The 24,457-nt window shown below is 38.4% G+C and overlaps 2 protein-coding genes across 20 annotated transcripts in view; one reads left to right on the plus strand and one right to left on the minus strand.

Annotated features, from left to right (window-relative positions):
• Positions 1-12,870, plus strand: part of LOC148853205 (uncharacterized) — a 46,513-nt gene extending 33,643 nt beyond the window's left edge. For all 6 annotated transcript variants that reach the window (XM_088943268.1, XM_088943270.1, XM_088943273.1 and 3 more), the window contains 2 exons: positions 7,319-7,414; positions 12,299-12,870. In XM_088943268.1, the coding sequence (XP_088799394.1) occupies positions 7,319-7,414; positions 12,299-12,763 (561 nt within the window). In that variant the 3' untranslated portion in view covers positions 12,764-12,870. The remainder of the gene's footprint in view (positions 1-7,318; positions 7,415-12,298) is intronic.
• A 1,631-nt stretch (positions 12,871-14,501) lies between these two features.
• Positions 14,502-23,703, minus strand: LOC148853206 (putative inactive receptor kinase At5g58300). Of its 14 annotated transcripts, none has more exons than XM_088944666.1 (6): positions 23,223-23,644; positions 23,037-23,144; positions 22,644-22,717; positions 22,472-22,563; positions 19,543-20,909; positions 14,502-15,354 (listed from the first exon to the last, which is right to left on the minus strand). In XM_088944666.1, the coding sequence occupies exons 4-6, from the start codon at positions 22,504-22,506 to the stop codon at positions 14,726-14,728; spliced, it is 2,031 nt and encodes a 676-aa protein (XP_088800792.1). In that variant the 5' UTR covers positions 22,507-22,563; positions 22,644-22,717; positions 23,037-23,144; positions 23,223-23,644; the 3' UTR covers positions 14,502-14,725. The 14 variants fall into 14 exon arrangements, with proteins under 14 accessions (XP_088800792.1, XP_088800788.1, XP_088800790.1 ...); XM_088944662.1 differs by having other exon boundaries at positions 22,630-22,717; positions 23,223-23,638; XM_088944664.1 differs by having other exon boundaries at positions 22,630-22,717; positions 23,247-23,586.
• Between the last annotated feature and the right edge of the window lie 754 nt (positions 23,704-24,457).

Raw genomic sequence — 24,457 nt, forward strand, 5'->3', positions numbered from 1 at the left:
TCTATCCTTTCCATTACCTATTCCCAACTCAAGCTTCACATCTCTAAGCTCAATAATATGGGCTCAATTTATCCCCAACATTTCTTAACACCATAAAGTCCATGATCCAAATTCCATTTCTTTTCAAATTTTGCTGGGCTATCCAATTTCCTTTCTGAAACCAAAGATTTACAGCAGATTATGGCTTTTATGTTTATGTTAATGATTCAAAAAGAGCCCCTAAGGGATGGCATTTGTTCAGTTGATTCATGTTGGATGTGGTACACTGTTCTATTAAGTAGATTACATAAGAACCCCCCCTCTTGTCATGACTCCTTATCCATAAATAAGAATATATATCACTCATATACGCACACAAAGCCAAAGCTAAACACGTAATGCTTAACCAAATATTGTGGGATGACTAGTGTTTTAAAAGAGCAAGGGCCAATTTGCGCTTGAGGCGCAAGGTAAGGCATGCCTTTTTGAAGCAAGGTGCAAAAATACAAAAAAAAAAGCTAAAAAATAAAAATGTCAGAAAATTAAAAAAATGCCAAACATTCAAAAAATATTAAACATAATATTAATAAAAAATATAAACTTAAATTTTAAAATAAATGTTTTAAAAAACCTATTATCTAAAATTAAAATGCATAAAATAACATGTAAAGCATATTCAAATGAAAATTTAAAAAATAAAAGCAAACATATAAAGCATTTTCAAGCATGTAAAACCCACAATCTCTTTTTTTTTTTTTTCAATTGCATTTTTTCAAGTAGCTAATGTGATGTAAAGCATATTGCATTCTTGATTCTACGAGTCGCCTTTGTACCACACCCCTCAAGGCAAGCCCAAACAAGTCCATGTTAAGGTCTTAAATTCTTATTTCTCACATAAAAAATAATGATTTTATAACTTTAATTTCCTTTTAAGAAGATATTTTATTGGAATGAGTGAATGAGCAACATTAGCAAAAGGCACAGAATTTTATAAAGGCGCATGCTTGAGCTGAGGTGCAAGGTGAATTAGGTGCATGCCTAGACGCACCAGGCATGTGCTTAAAGCTTAGGGTAGAGAGGAATTCAAAGCTATTGAAGAAGAGAAGAAAAGAATCCTCACGGAATTAGAGGAGTTGGATAGTAGAGAGCAAAATGGGACCCTTAATGCTTTAGACAGAAGTAGAAGAGCACATTTGAGAAAGGAATGGGAACAACTAGTCAGAAGGGAAGAAATTTACTAGAGACAAAGATCAAGAGTGAGATGGTTGAAAGAAGGAGACAATAACTCCAGATTTTTTCACACTCCTGCTTCGGGAAGCAGTAGGAAGAATTTTACCTCTAAGCTGAAACTGAACTAGAGGGAAGCGGAGAATCCTGAGGAAATTATGGAAGCCTTCCTTTCCTTCTTCAAAAATCTTTACTAACCGGTTCACATTGAACAGATGGGAAGGCACAACTCTATCAGCTGAAAAGAGGGATTGGTTGGAAAGAAGCTTTGATGAGGAAGAAGTTAAAATGACTGTCTTCAGCATGGATGCAGATAGGTCTCCAGGACCGGATGGTTTCCCTATTTTTTTATTCCAGAAGTGTTGGGAAATAGCAAAGTCAGATCTTATGGATTTTTTCAGGGATTTCCACTCTTCTGCCATTGTTAACAAAGGCCTAAATTCAACCTTTCTTTGCCTCATCCCAAAGAAGGGGGAGTCTTGGAAGTTAAAGATTTTAGACCAATAAGTCTGATAGGGAGCATCTATAAAATTTTGGCGAAGGTTCTGGCCAACAGACTTAAAGAAGTCCTAGAAGACCTAATTTCCCCAAACCAATTTGCTTTTGTAAAAGGGAGGCAAATTGTGGACAACATTCTAATTGCAAACGAGTGTGTGGAAGACAAAATTTTTTGGGAACCTGGGGGTCCTTGTGAAATTATATCTGGAAAAGGCGTACGATAAAGTGGATTGGGACTGTATTTTAGAGTGCTTTAAGCTGAGAGGCTTTAGTAGAAAATGGATTAGGTGGATTAAACGTTGTATTGGTTTTCCTTGGTTTTCAATATTGATAAATGGTGAAGCGAAAGGTTACTTCAAGGCTGGTAGGGGTCTCAAACAAGGTTGCCATCTTTCCCCCTTTCTATTCACTTTGGTGATGGACATCTTTAACTATCTATTTGATAAGTCTATTCTTCTTAACTTGGTGAAAGGATTCGAAGTGGGACGGGACAAGATTCACATTTCACATTTACAATTTGCTGATGACATAATTTTGTTCTTGGACGCCTCCATAACCAACATCACAAACACTAAAAGGATAATTGAATGTTTCAAACTTATCACTGGTTTGAGGGTTAACTTTTGCAAAAGTCGCATAGTAGCTCTTAACTCAGTGGAAGTGAAACTTCTAGAAAATTTCAAATCTTTGTTGGGGTGCAAAGAGGAGAATCTTCCTATTTCCTATCTTGGGATGGCTCTTGGAGGAAATCCAAAATCTCTCAACTTTTGGAGACCAGTGGTGGAGTAATGTGAGAAGAAACTATCAACTTGGAAGAAGTGTTATCTCTCAAGAGGGGGTACGCTTACTCTCTTGAAGGCCTCTTTAGAAAATCTGCCAGTCTCCTTCCTTTTAGTCTTCCAGATTCCAACCAAAGTCAGAAATCAGATTGAGAAGCTCCAAAGGAACTTTCTTTGGGAAGGAGGTGGGGAAAAGAGAAGCCACTTAGTTGGAAACAAGCATGCAAGCCTAAAGAGGAAGGAGGTTTGGGAATTAGACACTTACAAGAGAAAAATTCTTCTCTCTTAGGCAAATGGCTATGGAGGTTCCCTAAACAACCCAGTGCTCATTGGACAGCTGTCATCTCAAGCAAATATGGATCAAATGCAAATGAGTGGGATAGCAATTTTCATTTGAACAGGATAAAGTCCACAAATCCTTGGAAAGTTATCATCTCCATCATAGTTTTCAAGGTGCCAAGGCGGGGCTAGGCGACCACAGGGTGCCTAGGCGTTGGAATTTTAAAATGTTAATTTTCTTGAGTTTTTACTTCATTTATGCTTTTCTAAGCTATTTTATTGGTTTTGTGTGCTAACTGGCATGCATGTACACTAACTATTAACTCTATAAATCATTCAAATGGGTATAAATTTCATATAACTAGCAAGCATGTACACTAACTCTACACTAACTAGCAAGCATGTACACTGACTATTAACTGAAAAAAAAAAGTGTAGGAACTAGGAAGGGAGGAGAGGAGTATAGGGGCAGAAGAAGAAGTATAGGGGATTAGGGGCAGGGAGGAGTATAGGCCCCTATTTTTTTCAAGAAAAAAAAAAAGGACTGAGACTATCGACTGATAACAGTCAGGGGCGGAGCCCCTGTTTTTTCCAAAAAAAAAGGGACCGAGACTAGGACTAGTGACTGAGAACATCCAGGTGCGGAAGAAGAATGAGTGGAGCTGTGGAGGAAGGGAGGAGTATAGGGCGGAGCCCCTGTTTTTTCGAAAAAAAAGCAAAAAATGACTGAAGCTGGGCTGGAAGAAAGAAGAAGAAGAAGAAGAAGCTGTGGAGCTATGGAGTATTGGGTGGAGCCCCTATTTTTTCGAAAAAAAAAAAGCAAAAAATGACTGAAGCTGGGCTGGAAGAAGCAAAAGAACTTACCTGCTGAAGCTGAGGTGCGATGGAGTTGGGTTGGGGCATGAAGTCTTCGGTTCTCCTCCCTCTCAAGTCGAATGAAAAAACCTTTATGTTATGCATAAATAAAAGAAAAAGGCTTTGTATTGTTGTCTTAATAATAAAATGATAGCATGTAACCGGTTTTATTTTAAAAGAATAAAACATCTAATAAAATATAAAAATAACAAATAAAAAAAACTATTAGATGTATGTAGGCACCCGCCTAGTCGCCTAGGCGCCCACTTAAGTCTTTGGGCGGGCACCTAGTATACAAAATCCGGGGCGTTTGGGCGAAGCGACCATGGAATACTGCCTGGTCGCCTAGGCGTCGCCTTGACAACTATGATCTCCATTCACACTTCTTTCTTTCCTTTATAAGGTATGAAGTGGGAAATGGTTTTAAAATAAAATTCTGGAAAGATTTATGGTGGGGGGAAACTACCCTTGAAGCCTCTTTCCCTAGGCTTTATAACCTTACCCTTGATCAAGAAGCCACTATTTCTTCCTGCCTTACAGACCAAACTGCCAAGAACACCCTAAACCTCCATCTCAGAAGACCCCTAAGGGATTCGGAGATTTCTGAATTAATAGACCTAATTCAGACCCTTAAATAAGCCTACATCTCCCCCTCCTATTCTGACACCCGAATCTGGACCCTGCACCCTGCTGGCGAATTCTCTTCTAAGTCTATGTTCAGGGCTTTGATTGCTGATAAACAGCATCCCTCCTTTTCTTGTAAGAAGATCTGGTGTAGCCACATCCCTTCAAGAGTTTGTTTCTTTGTTTGGGAAGCTTGTCTCCAAAAATTAAATACTTGTGATCTCTTGCAAAAAAAGTATTTGGGAAGACTGTCCATCTCTCTTCATGTTTGTATTCTATGCTTGAGTGAAGGTGAATCAACAGATCACATTTTTCTTCACTGCAAATTCACTCAAAAGATCTGGTTCCATTTCTTGAAAATGGCCGGTTATAGCTGGGTTATACCAAAGCACATTATGTACACTTTGCATCAATGGCAAGGAACAGAGTTAAGTAAAAGGGGTAAAGTTTTTTGGCAATCAGTGCTACATGCAGTGTTGTGGGGTGTTTGGGACGAAAGAAACATCGCCTCTTTGACAATAAATTCAGAACCCTGGAGGAATTAATTTCATATATTACTTACCTTTGCAACCTTTGGACGGTGAACTCAGATCTGTTCAAAGGACTTTCAGTCAATGATCTTAATAGAGATGCTTACCCCTTTCTGTTTCTCCCTCATCCCCATCAAACATCCTTGAGGCATCCCGACCCCATTAGTGAAGGAGTGATGACCTTTAACTTCGACGGAAGTGCCTTGGGTAACCCTGGATTAGCTGGTATTGGAGGTACAGTAAGGGACGAAAGGGGCAATATATGTTGGACTTTTAGCGGTCCAATTGGTTTGGCTGATTCTACAAAGGCTGAAGTGATGGCTGCTCTCACAGGAATCAGGATAATACAAAATTTGGGAATCCAGAATTTAAACATTGCAGGTGATTCAGCAAATACTATAAAATGGTTAAGAGACAAAGAAGGGGGGCCTTGGAGGTTGAGTCACTATCCGACAGAGGCTAGGGATTCTTTGGACTGTTTAAATGTAAATTTAGTTTGGATTCCTAGGGAACACAATCATACTGCAGATGGTTTAGCCAAATGTGGTATGTATTTGGAGCATTTGTATAGCGACAAGCTTCCTCCTTTGTAATTTGTAGGGGTTCTTCCCCTGCTTTGTACATCTTCTCATGTACCTCCTCTTCATTTAATGAATTCTGGTTAAATTTTCTCAAAAAAAAAAAAAAAACCAAATGTGAGATTATGAAGTTATAATAGAGTATCGGGACAATTTTTGTGACTAAAAGTAGAGATTGGTAAGGTTAAGAAGGGTCTTGGGGCTTAGCTGCAAGAATTGTAGATTTGTTCCAAAATGATGAAATTTCAAAATGAGTAAAACAGTTCTAGGATTGAAAATTTTCATTGAAATTTTTTATGTAGGGTTTGAATAAATAATGTAGAGGGTGGCTGAATTTGGTAGGGTTTGGCGTACATCAATAATGACAATGAAACTTTTTACAACTAAAAAATTAACCCTTAGGCCAGACTCCATAGTTAACAAGTAAAATGACCAAAATACTCTTGTTATAAAAATGCACAACAGACAAATATAAAATTTTATAAGCCCGCTATCCAAGGTCTGGCCCTAAATTCATGGCACAAAGTTGAAGCTACTATAACGAGTCACTAATGAAGAGTCTACAAAGGGAATGTTCCAAAGATGGGGGATATTTTGCACCTTTGTCTTTTAGTAGGGAATTTCCTTTGAAAGGAAACTTTTACTGCCTATGAATACTCATGTATTCCTTTTCAAATTAATGAAAGTTTGTGATTTGGTCTAAACAACTTATTTTCTTTGGAAAAGAAAGATTCTTCTTTCTCCAGGTGGTGAGGTTTCACTCTTCTCTTGGTTAGTTAGACTGTAACCAGAGATTTGGAATATAGCAGTGAAATTATGCTAGTTATTACTTTTTTTTTTGTCTTCTCTCATTTTCCTTCTTCTCTATTCTTTCATTTTTCAGTGAAAGCACCATCAGAGACATCTTCAAAGCTCTTGAACATTTTACAACTTGAACAAAGATTGGCTTGGAGTTTGTGCCTCGGAAGCCACTTTGCATAATGTTTCCTTTCTGGCATCACTTAAAGACTTGCTAATAAAAGAAGATAAAAGAAAGAGAAAAATGGAGAGTTTATAGATATCCTTACTTAAAGTTAACTAGCTTATCCATGGTGAAGAATTTGCCAAGCACTGCCATCCACGATAAAGGCAGAATTAGAAAGGATAGGTGTCCCTTAAATCAAATCAACTAGAGGAAAACCTCTACAATAATTATTGATTAGAGAAGGGAGAAGAGTAATAACTAAACTAATGATCAAGGGGAAAAAATATTTGGTACATGCCTCACCCAACCTAACAAAGCCTAGTCCCAAAGTCTGCTATTCTGCTCCATTCAGTGCAATATCCATTGTTAAATGATTCTATATTTGGGAATGCAGTATTAACTAATTTAAATTAATTGGGAACAAAAACATTTGAATGATTAGGGGCCATTGCTTGTTACAAACTTACAATGGTAATATCTCAGTTGACAAGAGTGAGAACACAAGTTCAAGCCTTAGAGCAGAGGAGCTGATCAAAAACAAAAAAAGCCTTAGAGCAGAAGATGGGTCCATATCCACTCTGCCTATCCTAATACTCTGGATAGCCAAGATAAACATTTGGTAATTGGTATGGCCCTTTTTGAATATGTAAATGATTATAAGAAATGAATTGACATCTTGGCAATTAGACTGAAATTTCCTTTATCATAAAGAAAAAATCTTGTGTCGATTAAGGTTTCCTTAGAAACCCCTCTTTCATTTTTCTTTTATTTGGTGAAGATGGTAACGAGTTGATTCTATACTACCTTACTTTCCAAAAGAGAAGAGATAATAACAACACTTAAACACCTCCCCTAACACACACACACAGGAAGAAAAGAGATAATAAAAGCTGATGAGGAGGCTTTATCTCTACGATTTGTTCAAGAAAATTGATTTGGAACTAGCACTTATAGAGGACCTTTAGAAATTGATATTTTCTGATAAGTTTTCACAAACTGTTGCAGCATGCATCAGCGAATCAGGATCTCAACACTCAGATGGAAGGAGCGCGTGCATTAGTAGACAAATTGATCATAGAAAATGCTGAGCTTGTTGAAAAGGTAATATTACCACCTGTCTATGGCAATCATAGACAGGTGTCTTTTCAGTATGTGTTGTTCTTTGGGAATTGTAACTTTGTTGTCTGAGTGAGATGTGATTATACAGTGGTTAATCAATTAAATCATTATCTTTTAAATTAGAGTTCCAAATAGGTATGCAGGTCTTATTAAGGATATGTATGGTGCAACAACCAATGTTAGAACACCTATGGGAGAGACCAGATTTTATAGTTGTGATAGGTCTTCACCAAGGTTCAGCACTTGGTCCTTATTTATTTGCACTAGTCGTGGATGAATTGACCAAACATATACAAGAGGTCTAATGGTGTTTCTTTTTTGCTCATGACATTGCATTAATTGATGAAACTAACAAAGGATTAAATACAAAATTAAGTTTATGGACAATTACTTAGAAACAAAATGTATGCAATGTAAATTTAATAATAACATGAGCGCAAATTGGGGTATACTTGGGATTGGATGGTAAGAGATAACTCAATGTGACACCTTCTATTACCTTGATTCAATAATTCATAACCAGGGAGCTCTAGAAAGAAGTCTAAATCACACTTTCATCACGTAGGTTCCAAGAGAAAAGGGGGCAGTAAAATTAGCTGATTTTGGGCCTATCAATCTCATGGGGAGTGTGCACAAAATAATTGTTAATTTATTGGCTAGGAGGATAGGAAGGTGATGGAATCTTTAATTTTTGAGTCCCAAGGAGCCTTTATAGGGAGAGTGCTGGTGGCAAATGAAGTTATACACTCAAGGAAAGGAAGTAGGGTTGCAGGTTTGCTTTGCAAAGCTGATATGGAAAAGGCCTATGATCATGCAAGCTGGAAGTTCTTGGAATATATGTTAAGAAGAATGAATTTTGGAACAAGGTGGAGAAATTGGATCAAAGTGTGGCTGATCATTAAAAAAAAATTGGAATTTCTTGTGGGAAGTTTAAAAAAGTTGTAGGGGCATTAGACAAAGTGATCCCTTGTCACTCGTTTTTTTCATTTGCATAACTGAGGCACTTAACAGAATGGTGAAAAGAGCTTGCTTTGGGGGCCTAATTGAAGATTTCAAGATGGGAGAGGGTGAGATAGAGGTGGTTCTTTTGCAGTTTGCTTATGATACTCTTATTTTGTGATGCCCCACAAGAGAGCTGTGGAACATTAAGGCTGTTGTTGGAGGAGTGGGCTGATGAATGGGGATGCAAGGTGGTTAAACTTCCAATAAAATATTTGGGAATGCCATTGGGAGCCAAGTGTAATTCAAAATCTATATGGGAACCAATGTTGGAAAGGGTGAACAGGAAGGGGTCAGATTGCACTCATTAAGAGTGTGTTGTCATCCCTCCCAATGTATTAGCTATCTTTGTTCCCAATCCCAGCAAGGATGGATGCAATGTTAGAGACTAAAATGCGGGATTTTTTGTGGAGAGGATGGAAGGATGAAGCTAAGTGCCACTTGGTTAGTTAGAAGAGTTTGCATGGGTAAGAAACAAGGTGGAGTAGGTATGTTAATATATATTATAATAAATATTATATATTTATACTGTATAAAATAGTTGGTCCGGGCCAGACTTTTTTGACAAATCCCGAGTCCAGCCCGAAAAAACAATCGGGCTTGGTGTTTTGGTCCAAGGTCAAGCCCGCGGGCTTAAGAACATGTCCAAGCCTTACTAGGGAGTGGGCTGGGCCGGGCTGTCGGGCTACCCGGCCCATGAGCAGGTCTAGCTGGGAAGCAGGTGCAATCAATTCAACATATGGATGTTCAATGTGGAGGGGGATTCAAAAAGCCATCAGCAATTCATGAAGGATATAAAATATGAGGTGGGGAATGGTGAAAGGGTTCTTTTTTGGGTGTCTGGTGTGATGGAAGGCCCCTCATGGAAATTCACCCAAATTTGTTGAAATATTTCAAAACAAGGATGCAGCAGTTGCTGACTTGGAAATTGAGAACAGTGACAGACACAGAGAGGGTGTGGAATCTTCAGTTTCGCAAAATCTTAAATGACTGGGAAATGGCATCTTTTATTAAGTTACTGCAGAAACTATATATGCCAGCTATGAGGAGGGAAAGGATTGATAGGAGCGTTTGGACTTGGGAAAAATCAGGGAAATTCACAGTGAATTTTTTTTAGAACTGGTTGACAGGAGGGTAATGATAAAATATTGTGCTGTCAAGTGTGAGAACGTGAGTTTGAGTCTGAGAGTGGCCACTTTGTGCCCCCAAAAAAAAAAGGTTAGGACTACCTCCAGTCCACCCCACCCGAGACCCTAATTAACTGGGACAAACATTGGCTAATGGTCTTTATTTTTAATAGGAGGGGAAGCTTCTGAATTTTGAAGCTCAAAAATTTGGATCAAGACTTCCATCCAAAGTGGCATTATTTGTTTGGTCTTCATCTCTGAATAAAATTTTGACTAGAGATTTCTTGGCAAGAGGGGAGTATACAGGTTGAGGATTTTGGTGTGGATCATGTAACAGAAATAAGAAAACAGTCAGCCATTTCTTGATCCACTGTGATTTCTCTTACAGAATCTGAACAAAAATGATGAATCTGTTTGTAGTTGAGATGTGCTTTCTGGAGGACATAATGCCTTTTCTTGGAGGCTGGGATTTGAAAAGTTTAAGTAAGAATGAAAGAGTGGCTTAGAGCATCATACCCGTGGCAGTATTTTGGGTTGTGGGGGGAAGAAATGCTAGAATATTGAAGGAAAGCAAGGCTCAGTTGAAGAGGCAATGAAGAGGATAATGAGAGTGCTATTTTCATGGTTGGCAAACCATAGATTATTCAAAGAAACTGCTCTTCTTTTTTTGTCTTGGAAAATCTTTTTGTACACAAATATTTGGTAGAGTTGGCTTGATCTACATGGTTGGTTTTATATCCATGATGTACAATGTCTCAATGTACAGGGGTTCTCTTTGTATTTTTTGAATATCTAATACATTACTATAATTTACAGTTAAAAAAAATAAAAAAAAACATAGCAAGGGGGGGTTGAGGATAGGGATGGCAATTTTCCCCATTTCCTTGTTTCCCGTGGGGACTGCCCCGAATGGGGTGGGGATGGGGATGATTTTCTCCCGTGGGGACAGGGATAGGAAAACTTTCATCCCCATTGGTAGGGACAGGGTGGCGACAGGGAGAGCACTCCCCACCCTGCGGTGACCCTGATCCCCGCCTTGTGGGAATCCCCACTAATATATATGTATATATGTATTTATACGTCTATATATGTATGCATGTATGTATATATTAATATTTTTAAAAATATGGTTGAATATGTTTGAATATATTTGAACCTTTTCTATAAGACTATAAATTTTAACTATTTTATTTTTAATTTTTAAATAAAATAAAAACAAAAACAAAATGGTTGATGTTATAAAAAATCATGGGGAGTAGGGACCACTGTGGGGATGGGGATAACCTTGTCCCCACTTGTGGGGACGGAGCTGGGGATTTTCACGGGGACAGGGATGGGGAGTGGCTCCCCGTCCCTGCCCCGCTCTATTGCCATTCCCAATTGAGGAGGATGTTGCCCATAGAATTAGAACAGGATCATTAAAGCCAAAAACGAAAAAAGAGCAGGATGGGAAAAATGGAGGGATGCATTTGGAGTCTTACGTGATAGGCAAATACCACTTGGGCTAAAAGTAAAATTTATAAACGGTTGGAAGGCCAACATAGGTAAAATATCTATATCTTGACCACAGTGAGACCCGAATCCCAACTTTTGAGAAAGGGGATCCCACTATTTTCCTTTCCCATTTCCATGTGTCTCATAAAACAAACATGAGAGAGTGGTATACATTTGATGAACTTTTAGTTGTATATTTTGTTATGTTTTTCTGACTATTTGCTGAACTTTTTTGGTATACATTTTAGAAAATTCTAAATGCATCTTTTGTAAAAATATCAAGATGACTATTTTTTCTTCAAAAAAAGTCTTAGGAAACTATATAAAAAATCAGTAATTCTTGATTGCATTTTTAAAATGCATAAAATATTTATATACAAAAAAGAACAAAATGAGAAAGAAGTGCTAGGTTTTGGGGCATTTTAGAAAAGATATGTTTAATGGTTGATAAAAAAATCAAAACATCTTTTGGAACAAATAATGGAAAGTCGCAGTTTTTATTTGTTTCAAAAGATTTAAACAGAATTGGCCAAAATCATCAAAGGTAGTTGTAATTACATGTTTGCTATATCTATATATTCCACATCCTTAAAATGATCAGGTAAAATTTCTATATCTTGATATATGGGCTTTGAACCTGTAACTGCTTAGTTGAAACATGATGCTCAAACCAATTTTACTGGTAACTTGTATTCGATGTTATAGGACCTATGTTTTAGGATCTAAGTTGGGCTTTAATTAAACTGAATTTGGATCTGATCTGCACTCCAATCCATTGGCAGTGTTGGTTTGCTTCTAAGACTCAATTTGGAAGGAGTACAAATACAAATTTGTAGAATACAAAGCCTTACATTTTATATTATTTTGTATGTATTTGTACTCCTTCCAAACTGAGCCTAAAGAAGCCTAAAATGAAAGTGTGAGCTCAATTGAAGTTATGATCACTTTAGTCAAATTCTCATAATTCTACAAAAGGAAAGCAACAAAAACATTAAAAGTTTTACACAAGGAATTCACTTTGATCTGTAATTTAGAACTGTGCTCATAGATTATTTCCTGACCATAACGTATCCAAAATATACCAGTAAAGCTCAGATTATTGCTTGATCATAATGCGTTTACTGTTATGTAAAACCAAACTGGAGTTTGAGTTAAGCAATAAGCAATAATTCAGCTTTTTGCTTGTGCATGGTGAAATCTATACTTAAAATTCTTTAGATTTGAGCTGCAGTATGTTTTTGTCTAGGTGAATGAACTATACAGTGAGCTTCATGGAGATACTACAACCAGGCATTCTTCAACTGGGGGATTTGATCCACTAATAGTTTCTGAAACTGCCCCCATTGCTAATGATGCATCTGAATTTAGTGAGAAGATGCCTGACTCAGGCGAAATGGAACCTATGGTAAACATTCAAATAAAAGAGAAGCCTGCTATTAATAACATGGATAGTGTTGCCAGCACCAACCAGATCGAAGAATTGCCAGGATCTTCTGAAGCTGGTGAGTCTGAAGAAATTATGCAGGTTCCATTGGATGAGCATGAAGTTCGTGAGCGGGATGTGCAAGCAGTGTATACTGATGAAGAGGCTGATGTTCCCCTCTCAGATGCTCCACTCATTGGGGCTCCTTTCCGACTAATATCTTTTGTTGCTAAATACGTGAGTGGTGCAGATTTGGTTAACAATAATGCTTCAGGATCCACTCGGTAGCTGCTGGCATTTTGACGATAAATTCTTTCCTGTTCGTTCTTTTTTGCTTCATGTTGTTCTTGTTCCTGTTCCTATTTTTTCCCCTTTATAAATTAGGATTAAAAGTATTTTAAGTGTACCCTTAATGCGTTTTCCAGTCTAGACAACTCGGGAGCCAAACAAACCACTACTCACCAGTCAAGTCACCTCCACCCCCAACCCAAAGGGAACTAAAAATGAAATTTGAAAACCGGGGCGAGGGGGGAAGACAAAAGACAAATTTTAGTTATAAGATTAAGATTAAAATCTGAGAATTAGGACATGTCGCCACATTTGGAGGGTAATAGTAATACCCTCTTTAGAGATGTACCCGTTCAACTCTCTTAAACAAAAATCAATCATAGAATATTGGTTTTTGCATATAGCGTTCATCATCTTGTCTCTTTGTGAACGTCATTGGAAGTATGGATCTAGTTTTGATAGGCATACGTGAGCAACGGGCCCACTATAACTTTTTTACCAAAAAAACCAACTGGAGTATCCCTGGGCAAATGACTGCAATTAGGGTCCTATTTTGCAATGTTTTCACCTGTTGCTATTCTTTTAGAAATTAAGTTCGTAAAGACAATAGAGCATTGAAAAAGTTTGAGTTCGTGAAGATAGCAACAAAGGAAGATGCGTTTAGAAAAAAAAAAAAAACAGGGCATGAAAAAAGTTTTAAGATGAAAAAATAGAGTATACAAAGTCAGAAGCACCAACAACGAAGAAATGAAGATTGCACAGTGGGTTTGTAGCAAGAGCACTAGGAGCAAATGATGAAGATTGCTCAAGGACTAAGGCTTGGAGTGGAGAGTTTATGTCGTCAATGCGAAATGATGCATTGCCCATTCTCACGTATAAAGGGCAAATGTGTGTTGTAAATAAACTGGGACAATGTGGATACCGCACGTTCTTTGAGTGTGTTCTTTAAGAGTGTTGATTTGTCACTCCCCAAGAACACGTTTTTTGGGTGCTGTTCTCACTTGAGGATTACTTTGCTTTTCACGTTTTTCTTGTCAAACATGTATTTGTTCCACAGGAGACCAGGAACGAGAGAGACACTCCTGCAGAACATTGCCAAACAGGCTATAAAATTTGTATAAATAGAAAGTTCCGGTGCATAGAAATGGAAATTGATTTTGAAGGGTTAAAGCTGATAGGGCATATTCCGGGCCTTCTATCCGTGTGAGATCTTCCCGGACGAACGTATGCAGTGAACTCAGAACTCTTTGGCAACCATGAACTATCAGTTGTGCTATATGATTGTACTACCACATCTACCTCGGTGCGTTGGGCTGGGGTCGTTTGGTCAATGTTCACTGTCTGATAGGTTTCAAGTACGGTATTGATGATTACTACCTTTATGGCTTTATAAGTTTCTATTAGAATTTGAGGGTATTTGACTCTTGACAGCTCAATAAGATCGGTTTTTGTAGCTGATCTCCAGGTGGGGGAGACTCACATTGTTCAGTTCCCTTTCGCTGGTAAAGCAGAGTCCAGATCTGCTCATCACAAAGGGCGCCTCACACCGACCTCACAGGCGCATCCCATCATGCATTTAGAAGATGTTCTCAATGCATAGTAAGATGTACCTGTAAGGTCAGTGTGACTGAGGAGCAGATCCCGACCCCTGGTATGCATCGTATTAGGCAAGGCAGGTAAGGAAAGCCCTACATCTTGAAGGCTTGAAGCCAATCGGCGCTTGACACAGAAACATTAATTGATTAAAGATTAATCAAATTCACAAATAACAAAGAAACGTCTTTACAACAAATGATGGGATGGAATGATGAGAACCCTCATACCTCATCCAATGACAACAAATATTTTAAAACGCTAAAAAACCTAAAGAAATCCAGTTAATTCTGGCGCATTTCATGAGCGAACGCATACATGATACATGGATTTGGTTTAAACGTTTCAACTTCACAACCCCAAAGTTAATCATGGGGTTTGCACATTCAAATCCTTGGATTTGTTTTCCTCGGAAGAAGGGCGGTTCTCCGAATCAGATTGCCGGATTTCCTCAATCATCCTGACTACTTCCTCCATCTTGGGTCGCATATCTGGCACCTTTGCTACACATGCCATGGCAATCTGTAGCATCTGCACCATCTCTTCTTCAATGTTTTGGTACCTCATCAACTCAACGTCAAATACCTCTGCCGTCCATTCCTCTCTTACAACTGACTGGACCCACCTGGGGAGATCGACCACATCATCATGCCCCGGTGACTGGATTGGAGGTTTCCCCGTCAACAGTTCAAGGAGGAGAACACCGAAGCTGTACACATCAGATTTCTGAGTTGGTTTCCGGGTTTCAATCACCTCAGGAGCGCGATAGCCTACACTTCGAGATGGTGTGACTGGGAAATTCATAAGGGGCACCAGCCCAAAATCTGAGATGCAGCCGTCTTGGTCTTGATTGAGGAGAACATTGGAAGACTTTATGTTTCCATGGGTAAATTTTCCACCACCCTCAGCATGGATATGGGCAATACCCCTTGCAGTTCCTAGGGATATCTTTATTCTGGAGTTCCAGTCCAATGGAGTTCTTCCAGTGCCTCTGTTTCCTGTTATTGCATGCAAAATGAGTCAGGAACAAAAGTACAAGTTTATCCCTGTTATTGCATATCAGGGATATCTTTACTCTGGAGTGCAGAACTGATTATATAAAGATGGAGAGGTAAAGATATCCCTGTTATTGCAGGAATTATTGTCCTGCTTTTACTAACTTCAACTGCATAAACATCTATCAGTAAACATAAGAATCACTAAAGAGTTTAGACTGGGATTATCCATCTTAATTTGTGCATGTCATCCTTGCCCATCGACAATACTAATCCTCTTTGTATTTGTTTTCCTACCCTGTGCTTTACCTGACTGGTGATTGAAGTCATTGAACTCCAAGTCCATAGGCTTCCTCCAGGGCCACCAAGCTATCATTCTTGTTCAAGTTTCAAGAAATAAAGACAGGAAGGAAGATTTAGAATCTTAGCAAATGCTCTAGATGCTCTAGATTGTGTTGATCTAGAAACCTTGATTTGATGTTAAGTTACCTAGTAATGTCTACTGTCTACCTAGTGCTAATGGAGAGATACAATAAATCAGTTTCCCTTAGAGTGACTGAACTTTGATGCACAAATCGTAAGAAAGAAAAAAGGAGGGGGAGGGGCAGGGAGATAAACAGGGACAGGTCTGCAGCTCAAGAGGTTCCAATGAAAATTTGGGTCTTTCTCTGTGGGGCCCACAAGACTCTTCTAGGACTGTCTGATCTAAGCAATCTCTAAAGTAAACTCTTGCTAGGAGATTGAGGTATTGATAGAGCCAGTAGTTTGAACAATAATTAATTTCCTAGTTTTTTGGATCTAGAAAGGCATCTTTATAATTTTCTGCAACTTTCTGATATATCAAGTTTTTTTGGTTTTTTGAAGGTATCAATCAGTTTAGGAATGCGTTTTAGAGTGTCTAGAAGATTTAGTTTGCTAAATATGATTTAAGGACTTGCCAATTGACAGAAAACATGGCTCTTGATAGAGCACAATGGTGGGATAGGATTTGTATAACCGACCCCAAGTAATTGGGAGTTGGGACCAAGGTTCAATTAAGTTAGCGTGAAGAGTTTTTATGATGTCTTTTATGGGGTTCACAAAATTTTCTTGGATTTTAAGTTGGCATTATTTCTCTTTTTTGTAGGATTATTTTTCAGAGGTCAAAGCTTGTCCGTTTTGCTTGATACCAAAATCTTGTGAACCTGATATGCATCAGGAAAGTTATGCCATTTTATTTGCGGGGTTAAGGTATCAATTAGTGATTGAATTGAATCTACAGTCTATTTTCTTTTCAACTTGTTTGAAAAGGGATAGTGGGCTGGTCAATCCCTCTTGTTAGAATCTATAAATATATGTGATTTTGTAAACCAGCTAGTATAGAATTTGATTATGTAATAAGAATTTGAATTGAGTTATTTTGAAGCATGTCCATCTTTCTTCACCTTCTCTTCCACAAAAGTATGCTTTCTTCTTTTTCTTTTTCTTTTTCTTTTTCTTCTATATGTCAGATCTGAATCTCTTTCTTTTGCAAATTAAATCCTTCACTCCCCTTGTCCATGTACCATGACACCCTTGTGTAAGACCACATTCTCTATTACCCATCCTACGAGAGTTAGGTTGGGACTGTTGGACCAAGACAACCATGTTTAATTCAGCACTACAGTAAGTAGGATCAATAGAAGGTGATACTAGGAGCTCTTGAAGGGGTACAAAGGGTCAAGGACATGCATATTAATCAATTGATCATACAAGGTGATTCTGAAATTTAAGTGGATGACTAAGGACATTGAAGTTAGTTGTACATGGGTAAAGAGAAGTGCAAACTCATTGGCAGATGGTTTAGCTAGGCAAGGGGTGAACAGAAACTTTATTTTTTGGGCTGTTTTGTAATTTATTTACGGTTTGGGTGTACATTGATGTATTAGGGAGTCAAGATTTTTTTTTAGCTCCTTCACTATGTAATTTCTCAATCTTAACCTCTGAAATTGTTCAGGCTTTTCTAAACCAATAGTCAAGTCAAACTGGGATACCACTTTTTAGAATTTAGTTTAAGGAAGCTTCATCTACTGATTTTGTTCTGAAGAAAGCAGCACAAAAAACTCAAGTACCACATGGAAATTTATGTCTGTTAGTGTACAATCTGTGCATAAGTTGCAGATATAAATTAGATTCTGGACCTATCATCAAGTGTCAGGTGAGATCGTTTATTGGAAGCACTTTTTCTCTAACTTGCTTTTGGAGGAAGAAATGCAAAATACAAATCAGTGTTACCAAAAAAATGTGGTGAAGTGATGACTAGTTGTTTAGGCCTCAGCAAGCAAAATTGAGACATCCGGCTGTTTCCAGTTGTGAAGTGGTAACTCTAAACTTTGATGGAAGTGCTTTAGGCAATCCTGGTTTAGCTGGCATTGGATGCATAGTAAGGGATGAAAGGGGTAACATCTGCTGGACTTTCAGTGGCCCAATTGGACTGGCTGAATGCTGAAGTGATGGTTGCTCTCACAGGATTCAGAATAGTGAAAAATTTGGGAATTCAGAAATTAATCATTGCAAATGACTCAGCAAATACTATAAAGTGGTTAAGGGACAAAGAAGAGGGACCTTCGAGATTGAGCCACTATTTGGACTGGCTGAACGCTGAAGTGATGGCTGCTTTCACAGGAATCAGAATAGTGAAAAAAATTGGGAATTCAGAAATTAATCATTGCAAGTGACTCGGCAAATACTATAAAATGGTTAAGGAACAAGGAAGAGGGGCCTTGGAGATTGAGCCACTATTTGGCAGAGGCTAGGGCCTGGACTGTTTAAACTCTAGACTAACTTGGATTCCTAGGGAACTAAATCATATAGCAGATGGGTTAGCCAAATGTGGTGTGTGTTTTGATTATTTGTATAGTGACAAGCTTCCTCCTCTGTAAGCTTCTGGGGATCTTCCCCTGTTTTGTAAATCTTCTCATGTACTTCTTTCTTTAATGAAATGCGGTTAAATTTCCTCAAAAAAAAAAGAATAGTTGTTTAGGTCTGTTTAGTCGATGCAGTGACCCAGTTGGTGCCTAGGCACTGACTAGTCGATAAAAAAGACATATTCTAAATATAAAATATTGATGCAATCTCATAAACTAAGTTAATAAAAACTACAATTATGCATGAAAGAATGACATTGAACATTTAGTTTGGTCTTTGTTTTGAAAACAAAGACAAAATTTCCAATGAAAGAGTTTAACTTCGACTACTTGGTGCGCTTCTTGTTTGCAGCAACTCCTAACCAACACATCACTAATACTCTAATAGGAAGAAAAAGAGCTCCTCCAGTGCCTTCTCTTATTTTATGCCTTTTTCTTATTTTGTATACCATAACGCAATCATGTTTAGTATTCCATAAAAATGTTTAAATTTTAAAGCAATAGTAAAATGCAGACAGATTCTATATTATTTCAAATAATTAGAGATACAAACAAACAAATAAAGATTTAAAATAATTAGTTGACTAGTCGTGAATCAGCTAGTCAACCCAACCTAATCTATGGTTGTCCTAAGCGACTGTACCATGGGTATCGACTGACTAGTTAGTTATGCAGTCAGCCTGGCCCTCAACTGACTAGTTGATGATTGGTCAACACTTCAATAACACTGATTCAATTAGCACTTTCTGAGGATTATAGACAACGAGACATCCATGCTACCCAGATACAGCAAAAACTCAGCTGAGAATGGCATCAGATACAGAATTTAGACTAAAAATTTCATTATCCAACACAATATGACATCCTTGTACAAGACAGTTCCCTAATCAGACTAGAAAATTCATGTATGCTTTACTATTGTCCCCTGTAACACCACCCCCCCCCCAAAAAAAAATAAATAAATAAAAAGAAACGAAAAGAAAATCGGTGCCCACTCCCAAACTAAGTACATTTTTTCCTGCTTTTGGTGTTAATGAAGGTAAAGTGGAACTGGATGGGCTGAAGACAAAATCATGCACAACCGGCTGGGCAAAACCTATCATGACTGGACATGCTAGTGTTCTGTACCGATAAGGTATGGGTCCCACGTGGGCCCCATGTGATAGGTTGCCCAGCCTGCTGTCTATGATTTTGTCTCCAGACAATCCGGACTCAGGAGAAAATAAGTCGAGAAACTACCTTTTAATTAAATAAGCAGCAAACTCAGAATGACTAGGAAGGAATATAAGCATCAGATAGACCGTACCATGCAAGAGTGTGGACAAGCTTCCAGCTGTGATGTAATCATAAACTAGGAGCTTCTCATCCTTGGAGTAGTAATAAGCACGGAGTGGCACAACATTCGGGTGTTGACCAACTCTGCCTACAAGCTCCATCTGCTGTTCAAACTCTTTCTTCCCCACCACTACTTCCTTTAATCTCTTCACCACCACTGTTGTTCCCTCCTCCAAGACGGCCTTGTAAGCTGTCCCATAACTCCCTTTTCCTAGCACTTCAGCTGAAGCTCTCAGTAGATCCTCAAGATCAAAATTATAAGAACAGCCTTCAAAGAATACCAGCTTGTTCTTCTCAGCCTCCTGGATTCCACTTCCAAACTCCTCCTTGGGCTTTTCACTTCTTCCACCACTAGAGCCCTTGCCCTTTGAGGCACCATCTCCTTCACTATTTTTACTCTTCAGACAGCAAACCAAGATAATTATAGCTAGAAGAAACAGCACTGCAGAACCACCAATGGCAATGGCAATGATAGCTCCAGTAGTAAGTTTCTTCTTTGATCCATTTCTCTCTGTAGTAGGGACTGTTGGTGGGGGTAGCAAGGAAGAAGGCGAGGGAGAAGGTGATGGAACAACTGAAGAGCAACTGCTCAAAGGTGGCCCACATAAAAGAGGATTTCCTACAAATGAAGAGTTAGGGAACTTTTGGAGGGAAGACGGAATTGAGCCATTCAGGTTGTTGTAACTTAAATTCAGATGCTTAAGCCTTGGAAGGTTGAGATCAGGGATGGGTCCTGAGAAAGAATTATTCTGTAGGTTTAACCTGGTCAAGCGTGTCAGATTCTGAATTGTAGGTGGAATGTTGCCCTTAAAGGAGTTGAAGGAGAGATCAATTAAGTTAAGTTTGCGGGAGAGAGATGCTGGGACATTACCAGAAAAGTTGTTGTGTTGTAAGAAGAGATACTGGAGAGATGGGAGGGAAGGGATGTCTGAAGGAAGATTCCTAGTTAGGTGGTTGGATCGGAGGCTGAGGACCTTGAGAGCGTCAAGTCTTCCAAGAGTGTTGGCTGGGATGGGGCCAGATAATCCAACTCCTGGGAGTCGAAGCATCACCACATGATTGCCATCCTGACTACAAGTGACGCCAACCCATGTTGAACAAATTGGGCTAGTAGAATTCCAATTGAGCTTCCGACCATGGGGAACAGCAGCAGAAAAATCGAGGAGTGCTTGCTTGTCAGTATCCAGGTCAGCAATGACCTGGGTAAGGAGGAATAACAAGGCAAGGAAAGGTGCAAAAGAAATGAGAGCCTTTGGGTGCTTCATAGGGAGTCCGGTAAGAGATGTATGAAAGAGACTGGCTATGAGATCGTGATCAAACGGTTCTTCACCTGATACACTAACAAAAAAAAAACAAGGGGGAATATTAGTTGGTCAAATTTCAAAAAGACAGTGAACATTAATTATTTCAATGGAAGTAACAAAAAGGCTTTCCATGCTTCAAGAGGAGCAGAACACCCACGATTTATATTATTTTCTCAAGAAATAGCAAGAAGCGAAAATGTGTAATCTCAATTGAAAAGGATATAAGGGAAAAAATTTATTAAAATCCCAAATATGTGGAGTTTTTTTTTTCCTGAAGAGATATTCTTCAGGAAACACCTTTACTTGAAAGAGCTACTCAATAAATCAAGCACATAGGTACTGTTCTGTAAACTACCGAAACGTTTCTTTACCACAAAAAACTACAAAAACAATTTCATAACACAAAGCAGCCAACTCTAAAATTACACAAACGTAAAACCACTAAAATACAAATACAAAAAGCAACACTGGAATTATTACAAAATGGGGGACCGTCTTTTCCAGTCTCTTTCACCATAATAGCTAAATAGCTTATTCAATTTTTTTGTTTTTGTTTTTATATTCTTCCTCCAAACTCGTTTGACAGTTGATATCCAAAATCCTGGGACTGAGTAGCACTAATGCACTATAATGCTTTTGGATATAGATCGCGGTAAAAATCCATTATCCGTTGGTATATCCAAAACAAACACAAAGGTTCAAAAAGGCCTTCTTGTTTACTATAGAATATTAGAATTTAGAATGAAAACTTCACTTCACTGTGCTCTACACCGTGGAGGGTATTTTGGTCGTTTAAGGTCTTAATGCCGAACACAAAAAAGTTTGTTTTTTTTTTCTAATGAATGAACACAAAAAAAAATTGTTTTTGATGGATAAACAAAAATAAAGTTACAAAATTCAATGCAATAGTCAACTAGAGTCAAAATTCGTACAACAGAAAAATTAATAAAAGGAAAGTAAAAAAGCAAGAAAAACTAAAACAAAATTATAAAGCAATTTTATTTCACCTTTCAATACCGGAAGAACTTTGACACTTTTATGATGCCGTTTGATTGGTTTTGGTCACAAGTTTTTAGCTATCACCCTTTTACAGAAACGCAACTATTAAAAGCTAAATATTGACTTTTTGGTAATTAAAAGTTAATTACAAAAAATAATTAACACCGAAAGATGATTCTTTGGAAGGAAAAGAAAAGCGAAGTATACTGGTTTTTAGCAGGGGGGGGGGAGGAGAAACTCCGATTTTCCATAATGTGAGGAAATAGAAAATTATTTGCCGGAGGTTTGACACCTAAACCAATATTCAAGCCTCGAGGCCCTCGACCATGACAGAGCGGTAAGAAATTCTATCACCCACGGTTCTCTTGCCAGATAGGCAACGAACAGATTCGCTATACCGTACGGGAGAAACGACGGAACGGGATTACCCGCACCGCATGCGTACGTTTGCTAAGGAGCACCAAATGCGCATGTTAGTAAAAACCAAATTGACAATTCCAAGCTAGTAAAAACCAAATGCTAAGCACCCATTAACAATTCCAGGTTTTCCAGCGGCAAGATGAAGAGATTGTACAGAGATTAAGAATCGTCACTCACCAGAGAGAAACTTGATGGATTTTCTCTAAGAACATTTCATGGGCTTCAAAACCAGACCCGCCATGTCATTAGAGCTGAATACCTCTGCAAATCTGACAACAGTAGAGCAGTATAAGAAGCAATGCAAGAGAATGAAGTTTTCCACTCAAGAACCTCACCCCACAACGCTAACCCTCGTTGGTCTCACAACCGACAACTCTCCCCAGATTCAAGTCTCGGATCTGCCATTACAGCTTTCGACGGTCCCTGCAAGGAGCGAAAGTACTTCAATGACTCGAAGAAGAGATTTACGTAAATGAAAGATGGAAAAATAGTACGGTAAATGGAATACAAGAAGGAAGATAGCGAAAACATCATGGGGGAATATCGTTGCATAAGGCAAATAAAGATACTGTGAAAACCTCGGATATAAAAAAAGGCAGCGGCTGTTCGGCTGCTACAGAGCTGAAAAGAATTGTAGCCTGAAGTCTAAACATGAATAAGAAAGGAACTAATAATCCTAGAACGAAGCGGGCGGAGAGAATAAATTATACTCTATAATGGATTTCTCTCCAAAAAAACTGACCTCTTAAAGGTCTTCTTCATCAGTCTTGACTAAACCCTAGCTCGGACTCGAAATTTATCTCAAAATCCACACACATTCCTCAAAAATCAGCTTCTGGAGGCTTCAGATCTGCTATTTGATCTCCAAACAGCTGAAATACAAGCGTGGCGGGAAAAGGAAAAATATGCCATTAGATTATAAGCTAACCTTTACGAAGGAGGAGGCTCAAACCTTGGAGCTTCTTCCAAGTCCTGCACTGCTTCATCTAAGAACGTTCTTCTCTTGAGATCTCTCTACCGGCCATCGGAATTCCCACTTAGCTGAAGCCGAAGCACCAATGCGGGCAACATCTGAGAGATGAACTGTGGTTATGCTTCAAATAATGAGATTCCTTCCAGAGTTGAACAGCATTTCTTTACGAAATCCATTCACTGAAAGGTTAGGATCCGCCATTGGAGCTCCGTTTAGAGTTTAGTCGACCTGAAACCGAAGGAGACGCCTCGCCTCAGGGTCTTCTCACACACGCAAACAGAGAGAGAGAGAGAGAGAGAGAGAGGCCCAAATCTCGAATAGTAGAAGAGTAGAGAAACGCGACCTTCTTTTGAATAAACAAGCAGCTGGACAAGTGCATACCTGTTTCACTGTTGTCGTGATAAATCATTTTTTCTGCCCAAAAAAAAGACCTTCCTTCGTACGAAATGGCGAACATGTCCTTAAGTTAAGTTGGCTTTGCTGTTTGCTCTACTTGTTTTAGACAGCTAATTAACTCCCACACGTGGTTGCCGAACAGGTAGTTGAATATATAACTTTCCAACTACGTGTATTCTGCCACGTGTCTCAACCACAGTATGAGGGTCCCGACTCTAGACTCTCGCTTTGCGGTGGTCCCAAAATGGAGTGTTTGGATGCACTTGAGTTGATCCTTCCTCCTCACGAAAATAAAATTTAGAGTTGATGAATTAATCAATTAAATCCCAGACAAACTTTTCTATTTAATTCCACCAACACCTAAGTCTCAGTTTGAAAGAAATGTATAGCTTAAAACCTTGTATTTTGTGTTATTTTTGTATATGTTTGTATTATAGATATTTATATTTATATTTTTCAGGCTCAATTTGTATTCTTTCCAAATTGAGTCTAAGAAAATAACTTAAATCAAGAATTTGTGCCAGGCTCCGGAAAGTCCAAAGTTCAGAGGTACCTGCTATTGGAACGGAGTATTCTCTTTCCCTATTTGAAGGAATAATCATTCCTGATCTCTTTCTTAGAAAAGAAATCCCATTCTAGCTGATTTCAATTTTCATTCTGATTCCTCTTTAAACCAAATAAATTATAAGAATAGACTATTCTGATTCTGATTTCAATAAATTTTGATTCTGATTTCCATTTTGATTATGAACAAGAACATTTATAAAGAAGAGGGTTAAGTTCTGATAGAATTT

Source organism: Nelumbo lutea, chromosome 5 (genome assembly GCF_056320005.1).
Source record: "Nelumbo lutea isolate HS-2025 chromosome 5, American lotus-T2T, whole genome shotgun sequence".
Taxonomy (NCBI): Eukaryota; Viridiplantae; Streptophyta; class Magnoliopsida; order Proteales; family Nelumbonaceae; genus Nelumbo; species Nelumbo lutea.